The sequence below is a fragment of the Mytilus edulis genome, chromosome 3 (genome assembly GCF_963676685.1).
Source record: "Mytilus edulis chromosome 3, xbMytEdul2.2, whole genome shotgun sequence".
NCBI classification, from domain to species: domain Eukaryota; kingdom Metazoa; phylum Mollusca; class Bivalvia; order Mytilida; family Mytilidae; genus Mytilus; species Mytilus edulis.
Genome location: NC_092346.1, coordinates 64,335,451 through 64,354,790, shown reverse-complemented (window position 1 = coordinate 64,354,790; position 19,340 = coordinate 64,335,451). Strand labels below are relative to the sequence as shown.

At 30.4% G+C, this 19,340-nt stretch overlaps 1 protein-coding gene across 2 annotated transcripts in view; it reads right to left on the bottom strand.

The window, feature by feature from the left end:
- The window catches only part of LOC139514445 (TNF receptor-associated factor 3-like), a 48,073-nt gene that overhangs the window by 13,184 nt on the left and 15,549 nt on the right, over positions 1–19,340 (bottom strand). The window contains exons 1-7 of one of the 2 annotated variants that reach the window (XM_071303730.1): positions 18,946–19,053; positions 11,364–11,929; positions 10,535–10,639; positions 8,192–8,362; positions 7,873–7,950; positions 7,340–7,414; positions 5,058–5,177 (exon numbers count right to left, since the gene is read on the bottom strand). In XM_071303730.1, coding sequence (XP_071159831.1) covers positions 5,058–5,177; positions 7,340–7,414; positions 7,873–7,950; positions 8,192–8,362; positions 10,535–10,639; positions 11,364–11,603 — 789 coding nt within the window. In that variant the 5' untranslated portion in view covers positions 11,604–11,929; positions 18,946–19,053. Of the gene's footprint in view, positions 1–5,057; positions 5,178–7,339; positions 7,415–7,872; positions 7,951–8,191; positions 8,363–10,534; positions 10,640–11,363; positions 11,930–18,945; positions 19,054–19,340 lie in introns of those variants that run through there. The other variant, XM_071303729.1, reaches the window with a different exon arrangement.

Below are 19,340 nucleotides of genomic sequence, written 5' to 3'. Positions count from 1 at the left end.
AACACCCAGGGGCTATGGGTTTTGTAACGACGTGCGTTAACCAATCAAAATCCTAGATATATACTAAGCCGGGGATAAGAAATTATCTAACCTACAAGGGTATAAGTTGATACATTAAAACTAAGTATTTCTTTTTTTTTTTAAATTGATTTTCTTGATTAAAAGAACATTATATATATCTTCCCATGACACCATTAATTTCTAAAAAGAGATGGACAAAAATCAGAATTTTCATTCACTGTGGTTTTATCCATAGTTGTATACCATGTATACATATCATATAAAAATAACATAACCAATAATTTTACAAAAACAAAAAGTACCACCACCTCTGTATAAATTTCTAACTTGATATGGATGGCCAACATTTTGATCATTTCACAAATGCATTTATAAGCAAAAAACATGTAAATGAATAAGCAATACTTAGATATATAAGTAAGGATAACAATGTATGCAATAAAAAAGATGATCAATGGATGAATAATTTAAATGCTTGAAAAATATTGTCAATATAAAAAATTCCAGCCTTCATACACTGTAACATCATCTGCCTTATTCCCAACAACGATTTTCTACAATTACATTACAGAAAAAATGAACTTCCATTACTGTTATCTCGAACTAGACATTTAACACTTTCCTTACAACACATAGCTTAAATTTTAACAATAGCTTTTCAGTGTTCTCCCAAAACAATCCAAATCATATCCTGAAATAGTGCAAGAATCCAATTTATTAGAATGGTTAACCAAATTATACGATTAACCTTAAAAAAAATCTTTCTGAAAGGATGTCTGATAATTAAAATATAATGAATACAATAAGGGAAACACTGTTGCAAAGTTATTTATCAAACCGACTTTACAAACATCCAGTGTTTGAACTTGGTGCATCTCTACATTTAAGCAGATCTCAGTCTACGTACCAAATTTATAATGAAATCTAAAAGCAAATCATGACTAAGCAAACAAAACAATCTGTAAGTTCAGATAGGATTAATGATTGTTATTCTTTTCAACCTTTTAGCAATTCCCATTTCTGCTCAAATTCCACTGCATATAAGTTGGCTTCCTTCCACCATTTTTCCTTTGTGCCATTTCTATTTTTCTAACATTCCAATGCATATATATAAGTTGGCTTCCTTTCTCCTTTTTCCTTAGTGCAATTTCAATTTCTGCTTAAATTCCATTGTATTTAAGTTGGCTTCCTTTCTCCTTTTTTCTTTCATGTCATTTCTATTCCTGCTAAAATTCCATTGCAAATACTTGTTGACCTCCTTCCTCCTTTGTTCCTTCATGTCATTTCTATTCCTGTTTAAATGCCATTGCATATAAGTTGGCTTCCTTCCTCTTCTTTTCCTTTGTGCCATCTCTGAAACTGAATTATTTCTCAATTTTTCTTTTTATAAATGTTTCTATTTCTATTTTTTTATGCTACTTTGCATCTAACAATTCTCTCTATGTAGTCACTTTTCTGTTGACTTAACTCACAAAAAACAATCTGCCCTTGGCAGCAGTTCACCAAGTGTTTCATCTTATTTAAGTTATTGTAAGGTGGTTGTCCACTAAATATTGGCAAACATCTTCTTTTTAAATTTTCCTGCTTTTTGATGCAAGTTCCTTCAGCCTGCGGCAAATCATCAGTTGGAAATCCTGTAAGAACGGTTGTGAATATCTGTTTCTAATATTGTCAAATATGATGTATTCTAGGTATTCTAAAACCAAAGTACCAATTGTTATGTTCTGCAGATTAAAGGTACAGTCTGACTAAATTTTAAAAGCTGAGCAAAAGTTGCAATTTTGAAGCAGTCTCAATTCTCCATTGATAATTTGCATTCAAATACTGGTATGATATATCCTCCAAGAACTGTTGAATATCTCTTTCTAATATTGTCAAATATGATGTATCCCAGGTATCATAAAACCAGAGTAGCAATTACAGGGTTCTTCTTCAATACGATTGCTGAAGTTTTATTCTGTTGACTACATTTTTTATCATCCATCTGATACACAAATGTATGTTGTTTTCCTTAGATTTAATATCTGATTTTGGTATCTTTTTTTATACAGCTACTAAAGAAATCTACAACATTTGCCTCCTTTTTTCCTCTCACCATTAGTATATATGCATCACTAGTTAGTTTTTTTTTTTTATGAAATTATCATTTCATTAGTACATTAATATAATTATCTCAAGAAATGTGCACTTTTCCTGTAGTATTTTTCTTGTTGAACGAATTTTGCTGAAGTTAAAATTCTAAGAAATTAATAAACATACGACACAATATGTGAAAACAATGATTATAATAAATCTGATGATAAACAAATGAATTTTTTTTTTTCACACATTACGACATAAATTTGTTTGTAATAACATGCACACCATCCATCTTAACACAGTTCAACTTTCCTTGCATTCCCAAATTCATAAAATGCCATAAGCCTTGAAGTTCATACAAAACAAATCATATGGTTCTTTGGAAAAAGTATAATAAAAATGTTTACATGTATTTGTGTTTGTTTATTTCCTGAAGAAGACAAAATGAAAGCTGAAATTTTGAATTTCCTGAAAGTTTGGTGATAAGGGACAACTGCATTCTCTTATCTACCATGTCTTTTATGTTCATACTGGCTTCATCAAATGTCTCTTTAATTAAAACTAGAACACACCCGTGATATCGCGGGTCTGTGACTGAATTAAAGTATATAACTATGCGCAAGCCTTATCTTAGTATTAGTACTGTCATCTGATAAAGTCATGCCGATTATAAGATACACAATTTTCTCTGCTTTCAAATCTTTCTGTTTGAACCCATCGAACTGGAACTTATCAATTATTGGTACATTTGTAATATTAAATATATGGAAAACAAAAGGTCCTGGAATGGAGTATTTTTTAATCAACAGCATTGTCCTATTAAAATACTACAATAGGTAACAATTTGACAATTAAGTAGTGTCAACCCTGTGATTATGACCCGTTTATATAGCATACTAATCCTGAATACACCGTTTGGTGGTGCGCCTGTCAGATGCGGAACGTACAGATAAGGTAATTGGTAACAGGTGATTATACTATTGGTATCGTATCGGATTTGACCCGGAACTTCCTAATTATTGGCGATATTAATTACGTGGAAAACAAAAGGGCCTGGAGTGGTGTAATTTTTAATCTGCACCTTTGTACTATATTAGTTGTATATAAAGTTGAATTCTTTGATTCGTTGTTTTTACGTGATGACGGCTGACAAATAGGACCTCGTAATTTTAGTATTATAGATATATATATTCTAATCAGACAATCAAAAGTTTTTTTTAAAAAAAAAAACCTTTTTTGTTGGAACAATAAAATGTCAGCATCAAAAGGAGAATATTTCATACTTTCTTAGAATGCTACCTTTAGTATACAAAGGTTCTCATTTGGAGCCTATGTCTCTACTGTCTATGTAGAAATCTTCTTTATTTTGTTTACAAATCAACAAATGTCTCACATGATTTTATTAAAAAATGTGAAACATGAATAGAAAATTTAATCTGAATTATACATGCATTGCGTTTTAGCCCTATTGATATATAGTCAAGAAATGCCTAAATTCCTTTCTTACTTCTCTTTAAAGGAAAAGGGAGAAGCTCATCTTTTAAATTTGACTTTCTAAAAATGGTGCAAAAGGGATTTGATAAATATTATTTCAGTAAAGCATTCAAAGTAAACCAGTGAAAATTTACAATCCAGGTGATCAATGATAAACAATTACATCTTTAAATTGTGATTTACTACACCATTACATTAACAAGTACCCACAAGGAAAGATGTATCTGGCTACAGTTTACTTAAAGTTCACTGGTCAATTATTTAAAACCAAGGCTCATTCTCCTTCAAACTGTAGAAGAAAATGTCTTCCCTTTGAAGAAATGATGCAAAACAATGGTGAGACTTAAGTGATATATAATAAATTGTGTACATCGTCATATGCAATGGTGTGATAAGGGACAGAAATCATAGAACATCATACACATTTGGCTACAACATTGCCTTCTATATCCCCCAATATACTTTTTTTTTACAAGAAGCCAAGTTATGTATTATTATATTTCGTTTACTTTATATAAGTTATGTATTTACTTTTGCTTCAGTTTCAGGCATGATCAACTAACTAGACTGCAGCATTTATAAAGGATAATTATAAAAAGCAAGCTACATATGAAATGATGTTATAACATTCTGTTTTATTTCATTATAGATTATACATTTACAGATAAATTCAGTACCCTAAAATTTAAAGATTTGTGATCTATTAAGATATATATGTTTCTGACTTAACACTCAAATTATGTAAGGCAAAACCAAAAACACCTCATTTTACTCAACTTGAACTACAATTATTACCAACATTTAATTTCCATTTGACAATAAAGTAAAAAAAAATTGTTGTATATATCTTGTTCATACTTTAGAATATTTGATCTAAACACTGCCTCATTTTTCTGATATGCTGCCTTGTTTACATCCTACTGATAATGTTCTGGTTATCTGTAAACTAAGACATTATTTGTAGTGTAAAGGAAGATTGGGGCCAATGGATTATTTTTTTTTTAAATGTTGAATATTGATAAGTAATTCTATAATTAGTTTTGAAAATGAAAATTACAAAATGTTTTTAGTTTCATGACCAAAGTTCACTTTTGGATGCAGCAGAAGCCAAGTTTATCATATAAAAGTGCCCATGTCATGCAAGTCTATCCCTATTATGAACCCTCATATCCAACCAGAAATGAAACAGCCTTGAAAACATTAAAACAGGAAAATGAGTTATCCTCAACTTCCCAAACTAACAAGAAATTCAGAAATGCAGATATTCATTATCTCAATAAACATGAGCTTACTGCCTTAATTTGCTGATGTTTACTTGTCAGTCACATGTTTCACTTTCTATAGATTTATCATTAGTTTGTTATTCTGGTTTGGTATGAAGGCAATTAACTTTTTGGAAGGATTTATGTTTATAAGAAAATATATACGGCAGTGCTTCTTTTTCAAATTCTGTAGACTATTACCTGCATCTCTTGCTGTATATTGAAGTTTTGTTGTTCCATATTTTTGGCATAATCTTGATTTAAAGACAGATGATAAACAAGTGCTGATTTTTCATGGTCTTGAATTTCATTTTCTTTTCCCTGAAATTCAACATTTAAGGTGTAAAAAAAAATATACATGTATTATATTAAAAAACCAGATGCTCTGCAGGGCGTGGCTTTATACGACCGCAGAGGTTGAACCCTGAACGGTTGGGGCAAGTATGGACACAACATTCAAGCTGGATTCAGCTCTAAATTTGGATTGTGATTAAATAGTTGACACAGCATAGGTTTCTGACACAGAATGAATGTGTTCTAATGAACTTAAAATTTTTGTTTTCTCTTAGAGCAATTCACTATGCTGTTGAATATTAATCCTCTCAAAAAAATGTTTGAAGAAATTTTCTTTTTTATTTATGAAATTTCAAATGAGAAAAATTGAACCCAATTTTTTTAATCACATCCCCCTTTCCCTTATTCCAAAACTAATCTCAATTAAAAATTCTAATGGAGTTTGCAACAATAACTACTCATTTAAATACATCATAAAATATTAAGAGGTAAAAAAACTGCTTGTTATCACTGAATGGTAAAGATTATTTTAATTTATCAGTTGGTAGTAAAAAGTGAATATACATATAGATTTAAGTTGATTCTGGACAAAGAAAGATAACTCCAATTAAAAACAAATCTTGCTATTGCACAATATTTTGCAATTAGATATTTCTTGCTTACTATTCTGGACAAAGAAAGATAACTCTAATTAAAAAAAAAATTGCTATTTCAAAATATTGTGCAATTGAAAAGACTTGCTATTGCACAATACTTAATATAATAATTTTAGATCCTGATTTGGACCAACTTGAAAACTGGGCCCATAAATAAAAAATCTAAGTACATTTTTGGATTCAGCATATCAAAGAACCCCAAGATTTCAATTTTTGTCAAAATCAAACTAAGTTTAATTTTGGACCCTTTGGACCTTAATGTAGACCAATTTGAAAACGGGACCAAAAGTTAAGAATCTACATACACAGTCATGACAGTTAGATTCGGCATATCAAAGAACCCCAATTATTCAATTTTGATGAAATCAAACAAAGTTTAATTTTGGACCCTTTGGGCCCCTTATTCTGTTGGGACCAAAACTCCCAAAATCAATACCAACCTTCCTTTTATGGTCATAAACCTTGTGTTTAAATTTCATAGATTTCTATTTACTTATACTAACGTTATGGTGCGAAAACCAAGAAAAATGCTTATTTGGGTCCCTTTTTGGCCCCTAATTCCTAAACTGTTGGGACCTAAACTCCCAAAATCAATACCAACCTTCCTTTTGTAGTCATTAAAATTGTGTTTAAATTTCATTGATTTCTATTTACTTAAACTAAAGTTATTGTGCGAAAACCAAGAATAATGCTTATTTGGGCCCTTTTTTGGCCCCTAATTCCTAAACTGTTGAAACCAAAACTCCCAAAATCAATCCCAACCGTTCTTTTGTGGTCATAAACCTTGTGTCAAAATTTCATAGATTTCTATTAACTTAAACTAAAGTTATAGTGCGAAAACCAAGAAAATGCTTATCTGGGCCCTTTTTGGCCCCTAATTCCTAAAATGTTGGGACCAAAACTCCCAAAATCAATACCAACCTTCCTTTTGTGGTCATAAACCTTGTGTTAAAATTTCATAGATTTCCATTCACTTTTACTAAAGTTAGAGTGCGAAAACTAAAAGTATTCGGATGATGACGCAGACGACGACGCCAACGTGATACATTTTGTAGCAATATACGACGAAAAATTTTTCAAATTTTGCGGTCGTATAAAAATGAATGCTGAGAGAGAACTTTGACAATAAATATGATTAACACAGATGTTGTATATATTTTCTTGATATTGACATAAAACAATATTACACAGCTTTTCTAAAAATACTCAATGGTAGGTAAGTACATTTTAAGAAATTCCTTTGATAATTTTACAGTAAAAATGACTGCAGCATGTCAACAATTATTAGGGTCTTAGACAACTACACATATTATTTAAACATGATCGAATTATTCTGTTACCTAATGAAAAGAAAATAGAAATAAAAAAACAAAAATTCAAATTTTTTTTTTTTAACAATATTCCATATTTAAATGAATTATATTTTTTTCAGAATTTTGAGCCTTTGCTTTGCAAAATATTCAATTGAAAACAATATTGATCTATTTTTCTTATATTTTTAAGGTTTTCATGAAAGGAATCAAAAACACTTACCTCAAAGGCACAGCCAGCACTGGAATATGGACACTTCGTAAGCTTCTTTGGACATGCATTCTCATGGACTTTCATCTATAATGATATATTAATTAAAAATCAAAATTCTTTAGCAAGCTCACAACCCTCAAGGAGTTTTGTTTATTGTTATTCAAAAAACAATATTTGATTTCAACATACAATATGGCTCTTATTGTTACTTTCTGGAATTCAAGTTGAAAAAGGGTACATGAATAGTGATAATTGTTAAAGTTTAATGGGAAAATAGATTCCTACCTTGTTTCCTGATCAACAGTAGTCATCTGGTATTTGTTTAATGTATAATTGTACTAAACCTAGTGCTAAAGTCTTTTTTCGATGAAACTTTGGTGTCATAAAATCCTGTCAACTCTATATGAAAATAAATCCATTTTTGAAGATGTTTTTCTAACTCTTTCATTGGAAAAAAAATTAAAAAAAATATTTTACAAGCATTATAAGTGGTCATTTAGAGCAACAGGCTCTAAATCAACCTAAATTTAGACTGTTCTTACCTCCTCTCGTGGTAGCACTCCTACATCACAATGGAATTTACAGGAAATAGGAAATCTTGTGCAATCATTTTGGTGATTCTTTAAAAAAAATAATATGTAAAATCGTGAAAAAAATCTGTTAAAATAGCTATTTCAGAAATAAATTGTATTTATTAATTTGAAATTTAATAATAGAGAAGAAATATATTGAAACCAATTAATTGTAGATTTATTTTTCTTTTAATGTTATAAATCAAACTTTTTTTAAGTAAGTAAAACAATAATTTTCTGAGCCAAATAAGAGATCCAATAGGTAATTCTGCTTTGCAATTAATTGTACCTGAAGGTCTTTTCTCATGACAGGTGTTTGACAATCTGGACATGATACAAGAGAGTACAGACAATGGTTGGTGATATGATCTGTTAAATCTTTAAATGATAAAGTTTCTTGACAACCTTCATTTCTGTTTGGACATTCTCTAGGTTTATGTTCACAGCTTTCTTTATGGTTCTGTAATTAAAAATTGCCTTTGAACATTTAACATTATACAATATATTTTTTGAATAATACATACAGATTTGCTTTATTTATGTTTCTAGTAGGTCATTAAAATTTAATGTTCTTACAGACAGTGACTTTAGGCATTGCATTAGATCGTGTTCATACTTAAGTATGAAGTACAGCCTTGATATAAGAGTATCAGACAACATAATTTCAATATAAGCATGTATAGGCTTGCTTTCAGTGGCTATCCATTCTATAGTACATGTACTGTCTTTGGGAGGGGCACTTTTGTAGAAGGGGTAAACAGCTAAGACATTCAGTATCATGTTCCTTTTAGAAATCAGAAACTTAGTCAGTGTCTTTATTCATAACATATAGTTTATAGATATATGTCTTTTGTGGAATTTCAAGTTGGTGTTGAGTGACAAGATTGAATATCTTAAATGGTGTATGTTTAATTTTATTTACAAATTTTTGGGTTCTATGTGATTTAGAACTTACACACTGTATATACATTGGTCTATTGTTGATGATCATATATTGACCTGTAGATTTCTTCTGTTTTATTGAAACATTATATATTTGTTTTGAAAATTTAATCTTTGAAAATTACTTGATAATTTACAAGATGCATCATTCATTCTTCTGTTGAAATAAATATGCAAATTTTTACATTACTTAAATTGTAAATTGCAACAATATTTTTAAGTCATTATATAAAACACTAGTGAATCTGTATTTAGTATTTAGATATATTTCAATATAGTTTAACTGACTGTAGTATGTGCTAAACAATAAAAGATTACAAAGAAAGGCTATAACACTACTAGATTGAATTAAACAGAAGGAAATATTAAGTTCCCCTTAATTCAAATAAAAATTCTTGAGCCAATTATATCCAAGATTTTTTGTAATTATCTCAAATGTTAGTGGAAAATGGCAAATATTTCTTTTTTTTTCAAATCAGAACTTCAAAATTCCCACTTCTGTGTTATCAAAACTGAAAATGATAGAGAAGAATTATGTTTGTTTATTATAAATTTACAGTAAAACAAATTTTAATCATTAATCTAACATGAAAATTTTAGTTGTAAATTTTACAGGAAAATTCCTGACCAACTGGCTACTGCACTTCTGGAGTATGTTTATTTTAAGAAATATATTATAAGATATCATCATATAAATATCAATTTAATAAAAGCCAGCATTTATCTTTATTTAATACTGAATTCAAAAATAGTTTGAAAAAATAAGTTTATAATGATTATTACTTCCTTTACTTTTTATCTATACAGGAACTATTTCATGTTTAAATATAAAGATGACTTCATAAGTCAGAAAATATCTCAAAAATATTTTTCTTCTCTTAAAAAGGCCTGCCAACAATTATAATGATTACAAATCCATGAATTATTTTATCCATATATGTACACTAAAATTGGTATATTTTATGGTCTTAGATTTATTAGCTGTTTTATGAACCCTTTTTTGGAAGTCTATATGGTGTTAAGGGAGCTACCATTTGATTTTTATGGGGGGGCTAAGATGAAAAATTTTGTCCTGCATTTTTTTTAGTTGTAATCTCTGTCCTGCCTTTTTATTTTTCACTCTATTCGGTCCTGCCTTTTTTTTTATTAGTTTGTCCTGACTTTTTTTTGATAAATTGTCATCCTGCCTTTTTTTTTTGCAAAGTGTCTCATCCTGCCTTTTTTTTTTTACTCAGAACTCCTGTCCTGCCTATTTTTTTCAAATTTCATCCTAGCCCCCCCATAAAAATCAAATGGTAGCTCCCTAAGGAACCTTAAATAGTTCAGATATTTAATAAACTACAATGTATTATGTATTTGAAAAATAAAACAAATCAGTTAATCAACTGATTCAGAATAAAAGGTTGAAATTTTAAAAAAATACATCTTTGATCTTTGAATTCTCTGTTATTTTTTCTCTCTGGATGTTTAAGAGCTTGACATTTTGAATAGACATTTGACTGTCGTGGAAGACTTTTGGTGCCCTGCAGGCAAATGTCAGATGTCTTATGGAATTGTCATGTTGGGTTACTGTCTAATTAATATATACCATTGCCCTGTATGTCTTTTTATTCACAAATATATGAAATTTCCTTTTGTTTTTTTCTTTACATGAAATAGACCTAATACAAACTTTTTAACTGAGCATTACCTGAAGTTTTTGCCACTCTATTATAGTGGCACATCCATTTGTCTTGTATGGACAATATACTTTGGATTTAAGAATTTCTCTTCTGGTGCCATAATCTGGAACAACCTACAAACAATGGTAATATTCTTAATTAATCATTTCACAAACTGTTTATCAATCTGTACATGTATGCTGTATAATACATTTGTAGATGCTGTTTGAAATTATATCATTTAAGAATTTGAACATTTACCAATGAAATTAAAAAAGTAATGCACTGACAAAACTTCTTTGATATGGTACTGAAATATATGCAGTCTCAATCTCCATATATAGTCCAGACAAGTAATGATGTGTACATTACATGGAGAGCTAAATGTAGCTAGTAGTAGTAGAATGGATTTGACATTTCATATATACAAATGTATACCACAGTCATTAAATCTGTACATATTAGTGTCAAAGATGTTTTAGTTTATGCAAGCATAACAAGTTGTTTGCAGCTAACAGTGTCTCAACCCTACAAATGTATAATTATTGTACATGTATATAATAGGATTATTTAAGTACTAATACACATGTATCTGTTATATCAATTAATCCTTTTAGACTTTTTTTATTATATCGAGCTTATCCATGGAAAAAAGAATTCACCTTGTTAAATTAGAACAATAAAAAAAGACATACATTTTTTGTAGTTCACACTGTGACTTTGAGATGAAGAACAGCAATAAAAGTGCAGTTACCGGTACTTACTTTTTGTGGTTTTTTTTTTGGTGTTGTTCATCAACTGATTTTTACAGTAATGTATAAAAGTGTGCATGTGATAGGTACATGTATTCAAACTTACACTGCTCCTTGAAAAAGCAAAACAGTCTTCATCATTCACTGGACAGGTTCCTTCCGAAATGGAATTATTAAATAACTGGTCAATACAGGATTCACAAGTCTTGTGCCCGCAAGGCAACTGTACACAGTCTCTTAACACATTATTACAAATAGGGCAACTATTGTTTCTGAGATCTAATTCAACAAATTCTGGTGTTTCCGCTGGAGTAGATATGATTGATCTGGATGACATGGAACTCATTATGGGGGAGGGTGCTAATTCACAAAATTAAAGCAATAACATACACAGCAAATGCACAACTACATGTATATAATTTCAATATTAATAAATGTTCAAAAGTTATATGTTATAGTACATCAAGTTGAAAATTTGAACAATCTTTTTGTCTCTCCTTGGAGGATGTTTTATTTCTATAAATTTTTCCTTCAATGGTAGTCGCTTGAATACTGAAATAAGTAGTCTTTGAACAGTCAATATGCTGCTTCCATAAATTTTCCCATGGAAAATTAAACTTGCTCTTGTATGTCTGTAAAATTTATTGCATCTTCCTTGCATTCCAAGTGATACTATAAATTTAAAAAAAAAGAAAATTCAGCTATTTATAGAGCTATATATCTGATAAACATGATAAATGACAGCTTATAAAATAAACACAACTATTACAGTTCTAATATACACATATACTGTATTTTTTTTTTTTTTAATTGTGCAATTTAAAACCTGTACCATTTATGTACCTGTTATTCCTGTTATACATGCATACTTTGACCATAACATGTATAATGGTTTACTTTTACAAACTGTGACTTGGAAGGAGAGTTATCTCATGGGCACTCATACCATATCTTCTTATATATAAAAAAGAAGATGTGGTATGATTGTCAATGAAACAACTCTCCACAAGAGACTAAATGACACAGAAAATAACCTAACTAAGAATAAATTTTTGTCTATAATTAAAGTTAAGTTAGTATTTTTATATTAGTGATTGCTACAATTTAGTACACCCAACATGCCCAATAACAATGAATAAGGAGCAGAAACACCTTTTTTCACATCAGAATTTGACCTTTAACTTTGTTGAAATTAGGGATTTACTATTATAGTGCCTCTGAAATTAATGATCAGTGGTAGATCCAAAAAATTTCAGAAGCCTGGGGCCCACTGACTGCCTAAGAGGCGCGTAGGGATGTCGAGTCGGTACATTCATTCCACTGCTGTGAATTGATGGGTGTATTGGAAACACTGAACGGTTAACAGACACCGTGAAAATGTGTCCCCTTGAATGTTCAACAATATTTTTTTCCAGTCTGTTGTGAATTCCATTTGTCAGTATTTCCTTTCTCAGCACAGAAGATTGATAAGAAAAATAATCGCTAGAAACTATGAACGCACTTCCCCGTTGTCAATGAAATTAACAACATCTTCATAAGTAAAATATCCATTAACACATTATCATTGGTCATCTCAACTGAGAGGTAACTGTATTGTATTTTAAGCTTGGCCTTAGTAAAACTTGATTTTGCTGTCGCAAATATCCGTTTTCCTAGCTCTGCTATGTGTACCTAGTTACACTAAATTTGCGACAGTAAAGTTTTAGGAAGGTCAAGCTTACAATATAATACAGTTGTCTCCTAAATTATAGATTATTGTTGATCATCTAAATGAGAGTGATTTTCTCCCTTGAGCAGGTACGGCAAACGTCATGTGAAAAAACAATGGGGTAAAAAAGTCCATTCTAACTCAGCATATCAAAATAAATACCTTTTAACAAATATTTTGGCTTAAAATAACATAAATAAAAAGTCTGCAAAACTGTTGCCTTGTCTTTAGCAACTAAACAATGTGAGGTCATACATGTATGTATGCTCACTATATGTCAAACATATAAATCTTACACGCATTTATACCTTTCGCTCACTTCAAATGGTTTCAATATTGGCAAAAACAACATTTTGAGGCTCAAAACGTGGCTTTCATGTTTAAATGTATTCTGTGAGAAATTACATACCAATAAATATTGGAATTCATATAATGGTGGCTTTCTTAGTTATGGACTGGTAGAACAGGGAATTTTTCCCTTCAACATATTTGTCAACATCCAGTGAAAATTATCGTTATGAACAAATTGCATTAGAATATATTTGATTATTGTATACATGTACATGGAAGGCATTGTATTATTTCAACTTTTATATAATTATTTATGGCAGTGGCTATTTTGCCAGCTCTGGCAAAATAGCCTCTTAGACCTGTACTATTTTCCCAGCTCCGGCAAAATAGTCTCCTTGGCGCTATTTTGCCAGCTCCGGCAAAATAGCGATTTATATAGAGTTTTGCTATTTTGCCAGTCTTAATTAATAAACATACATGCACTGTAATAAGAAATCTCTTTACCAATATGTGTTCTTTAAACATTTATACAAAACATGCATATAAATTAAGAAGTCTCTAAAAACGTGTCTTTTTAAAAACTATAAAGATTGATACTACTAGTAGTTCTTTTTCTTTAATGGAAGTCTAAAATAAAGCATAAATATTCAAATAGATACTAGTACTTTTTTTCTTAAAATAGGAAGACTAGAAAATAAGTCTTTTAAAAAACATATAATACACATGCATAAGCAAAGCATACAAATTAACCCATATAAAAAAATCGACATTCCGATTAAAACTTTTATTAAACAAGAATGTGTCCAAAGTACATGGATGCCCCACTCGCATTATCATTTTCCATGTTCAATGGACCATGAAATTGGGTAAAAAATCTAATTTGGCCTTAAAAGTAAAAAGATCAACCAATAGGGAACATGTGTACTAAGTTTTAAGTTGATTGGACTTCAGCTTCATCAAAAACTACCTTGACCAAAAACTTTAACCTGAAGTGGGACAAACGGACGGACAGACAAACAGACAGACAGACGAACGTACAGACGGACAAACGTACAGACGGAAGGAAGCACAGACCAGAAAACATAATGCCCCTCTACTATCGTAGGTGGGGCATACAAATATCCTATTAGTATTGAAATAAAAAGTAACACCTAACAACATCAAACTGCTTTATCATGTTTATGAGGTTTACAAAACCAAGTCTTGCTTTTTCATTTTGTGAATTTCTTTTAAGTCTGCATGGCACCTGCCACTGCAGACATGAACTGAACACAACACTTTTTTTTCTTTTGCGTCTGCATCACTATTGCAGAAAATGCAGATAGATACATTTCAGTATTCAGCATTCATAGAATAAATTCTGTCAAAAGCTATATTTCTATGCATCATGTGTACAATATTAATTATTTTTATTGATCTTATAATACATTTTATTTTAACACATGGCATGGGTAAAATCCCTTTGTTCTTACTGTGCTATAATCTGGATAATGCACAGCAAAGGTGTGCATTAACTACCTCAGATATACTGCACAGTTCAAATCGGTTCCTGGATTTTGAGGGGGGCGTTAATTCAATAAAATTAAAATAATATCACTGAGTGTAGCGCGACTAAAAACAATATTGACAATTTAATGCTAAAACACGATATCTTGTCTAATCCTAGGGTGAACAACCTAGTCGCCCCTACCCCTGAATCCGCCGTCTGACTTGAAATAACAACAAAGTTGAACTTTGTACAAATATCGTAGTTTCAAAATAGGAAAAAAGAAAGGTTTCTCATTCCTTTTTTTTTTATCAAAGCTGGGACATATTTTATTATATTTTGTGTACAACATAAATCTTAAATCAGTGTTTTAAGTCTGAAAGATAGTTTCAGCATTTTTTTATAATTTCTGCCAAAAAAGAAATGTAACAAAGAATATCCGAATAAACGAAATCTGATTTGGATTAGTTTTAGACTCAATGGAATTTTTAACGACTTTTTGATTATCTATTCCTATAAAGCGACTATTTTTGGATCGAATTTAATGAGGATCAAAAACAGGGGGGGTACCTGGAGAACCATCAAACTTCATTTAGATGGACGTATCTTAAACCAGATGCTCCGCAGGGCGTAGCTTTATACGACCGCAGAGGTTGAACCCTGAACGGTTGGGGCAAGTATGGACACAACATTCAAGCTGGATTCAGCTCTAAATTTGGATTCTGATTAAATAGTTGACACATTATAGGTTTCTGACACAGAATGAATGTGTTCTAATGAACTTAAAATTTTTGTTTTCTCTTAGAGCAATTCACTATGCTGTTGAATATTAATCCTCTCAAAAAAATGTTTGAAGAAATTTTCTTTTTTATTTATGAAATTTCAAATGAGAAAAATTGAACCCAATTTTTTTAATCACATCCCCCTTTCCCTTATTCCAAAACTAATCTCAATTAAAATTTCTAATGGAGTTTGCAACAATAACTACTCATTTAAATACATCATAAAATATTAAGATGTAAAAAAACTGCTTGTTATCACTGAATGGTAAAGATTATTTTAATTTATCAGTTGGTAGTAAAAAGTGAATATACATTGTATATTGTATATAACAAAGATTTAAGTTGATTCTGGACAAAGAAAGATAACTCCAATTAAAAAAAAATCTTGCTATTGCACAATATTTTGCAATTAGATATTTCTTGCTTACTATTCTGGACAAAGAAAGATAACTCTAATTAAAAAAAAATTTGCTATTTCACAATATTGTGCAATTAGATATTTCTTGCCATTGCGCAATACTGTGCAATTGAAAAGACTCGCTATTGCACAATACTTAATATAATAATTTTAGATCCTGATTTGGACCAACTTGAAAACTGGGCCCATAATAAAAAATCTCAGTACATTTTTGGATTCAGCATATCAAAGAACCCCAAGATTTCAATTTTTGTTAAAATCAGACTAAGTTTAATTTTGGACCCTTTGGACTTTAGTGTAGACCAATTTGAAAACAGGACCAAAAATGAAGAATCTACATACACAGTTAGATTTGGTATATCAAAGAACCCCATTTATTCAATTTTTGATGAAATCAAACAAAGTTTAATTTTGGACCCCGATTTGGACCAACTTGAAAACTGGGCCAATAATCAAGAATCTAAGTACATTTTTAGATTCAGCATATCAAAGAACCTAACTGATTCATTTTTTGTCAAAATCAAACTAAGTTTAATTTTGGACCCTTTGGACCTTAATGTAGACCAATTTGAAAACGGGACCAAAAGTTAAGAATCTACATACACAGTCATGACAGTTAGATTCGGCATATCAAAGAACCCCAATTATTCAATTTTGATGAAATCAAACAAAGTTTAATTTTGGACCCTTTGGGCCCCTTATTCTGTTGGGACCAAAACTCCCAAAATCAATACCAACTTCCTTTTATGGTCATAAACCTTGTGTTTAAATTTCATAGATTTCTATTTACTTATACTAACGTTATGGTGCGAAAACCAAGAAAAATGCTTATTTGGGTCCCTTTTTGGCCCCTAATTCCTAAACTGTTGGGACCTAAACTCCCAAAATCAATACCAACCTTCCTTTTGTAGTCATTAACATTCTGTTTAAATTTCATTGATTTCTATTTACTTAAACTAAAGTTATTGTGCGAAAACCAAGAATAATGCTTATTTGGGCCCTTTTTTGGCCCCTAATTCCTAAACTGTTGAAACCAAAACTCCCAAAATCAATACCAACCTTCCTTTTGTGGTCATAAACCTTGTGTTAAAATTTCATAGATTTCCATTCACTTTTACTAAAGTTAGAGTGCGAAAACTAAAAGTATTCAGACGACGACGACGCCAACATGATAGCAATATACGACGAAAAAATTTTCAAATTTTGCGGTCGTATAAAAATTATACAGTAGATAGAAAGAAATTTGGGGGCTGGGGTAGTAAAAGATTGGAAAGAGAAAGGTATTTTTTGTTTATTTAAAACTTTTTTAGGTAATATAACATCTTTCTCAAAGCAATAATTGGAGAAAGAAATTCAAAAGCAATTAATCTAAACTCAATAACCCTTTCAGTTATGATTTTTTTTTTTATCATACACCGATTTGAAAGTACACTATTTGTCAAAGTCTTAATTGCCTCTAATTAAATAAGAATTGGGAATAAATTAAACAGAAACGATAAAAAAAAAATCTACCATCAAATCACAATTTTTGAATATGCCAAAATATAAAAAAGTTATCAATTTAAAACCTACCAAAAATCGTATTTCTCCCTGTCTTTACCCTACAAGAAACTTTTCTAGGATCCGTGGATTGCGGAATATCGTCCACATTTCGAAATTTCTAAAACGTTTACATAAATTTATTGCGTCATGTGTTAAAACAGTTATTGACCAATCAAATCGGTATATGTATTTAATCTGCACAGCACGAGATGACACAAAAACCCGAACTCCTACGTTGTTCGGGTTAAGGTAGGTCACTCAAGCTGTGCAGATTAAATTATATTTACCGACTTGCTTGGTCAATAACTATAACTTATTGTATAGACTATAGATTATTATTAAAGTTTTGTCTGGTTTTCATGAATTTTGTAGTCCTCGTTTCACATATCCTCAGATACACATAGTTGTTGTTTTCAAAGTGCTCAACAACCTGCTGTAGCTTTTCATATCTGTCGAAAATCAAATTTGTTTGATAAAGTCAAATTTGTTTTTTTCCATATTTGAACGTTCAATGTTTAACAGAAATTAACGTATGTACATGTAATTAAATGAGTGCAGTTCTCCGAAGTTGAAGGACAAGGAAGGTAATAAAAGGTTATTGACATCTAGCCACAAATACCATTTGTGCATAAATAGTTTCCTTTAAAAATATTTTTCATATAGTCTTGATTCAAAATCTGAAATAAGACCAGCAAAATAGCAAAACTCTATATAAATCGCTATCTTGCCGGAGCCAGCAAAATAGCATTGAGGCTATGCACCTAAGAGGCTATTTTGTCAGAGCCAGAAAATAGCCACTGCCATTATTTATAGTACTTATTTTATTCGATGTTTTAACAAAAAAAATGCTTTATTTATATATGTTGCAAGACTTATATTTTTCATATTACCACAAAAGTCTGTACCTTTTAAATAAGCTTTTGAAACCCTGCCCCTTCCAGAATTTGCAATTTGCAACCATTGTATGTTGGTTTTACCAATATTTGATATATATTTAGTGATTGTTAACATAATGAGGTCTAAAAATAGATCTTTGCTTAACTTTAGTATGTTTCCTGCTGTATTTGCTTTTGTAAACATGACATACTAATTTAAATGATTTCAATAAACTATAAAGTAATTTATAATAAATTTTTATGCAAGACTGAAAGCTATAAATAACCTAAGCCTATAGAGCATGGTTAAAAGTTAATCTAGAATTTCCAAACAGGATATATATGTGTAGCCATGTCATGCACTTGTGCATATGATTATTGCACATGATCAATTTCCCTTCACCACTATGTTACTCGATAATAATTTACGGGGGGGATTCAAACCATAGGAACCGCCAAACTGCCAAAGGCAAAAACTATTTTTTGAATTGAATTTGACCTCTCTACGCAGTCTATCTTCAAGTGGTAACCAATGATCTATTTTACATTTTTTTCCCTTTAGAGAACACACCTATTCGGCTATTACCTTTTCAGTGTAAAGAACGCGTCATTTCAAAGTACAAATTATGCCACATCATCTTCCACACTCCTGTGACGCTCCTTGCTTCTGGTGGCTTTTGTTAACAAATGGCGTCTACTTTCTATTTTTAGATTTGGGAATTTAGAAACTATTTTAAAACTTGTTTGGAAGGGGCGATATATCGAAAAGAGGGGTATCCCATATATGTTATTGTAGTTTTTCTGTAATTTGTTGCCATAACCATAGTTTTTGTTTTTAAGTAAATATTTCTGAATAATCTTATTTATAATAGCCTATGGCAAGCCAAAGTGGACAAAAAGAGCTATTTTCTTTTTGAAAATCATTTTTTAATATTAAAAAATCATTTTCTAATATTAAAAAAGAAAAACACTATTTATTAA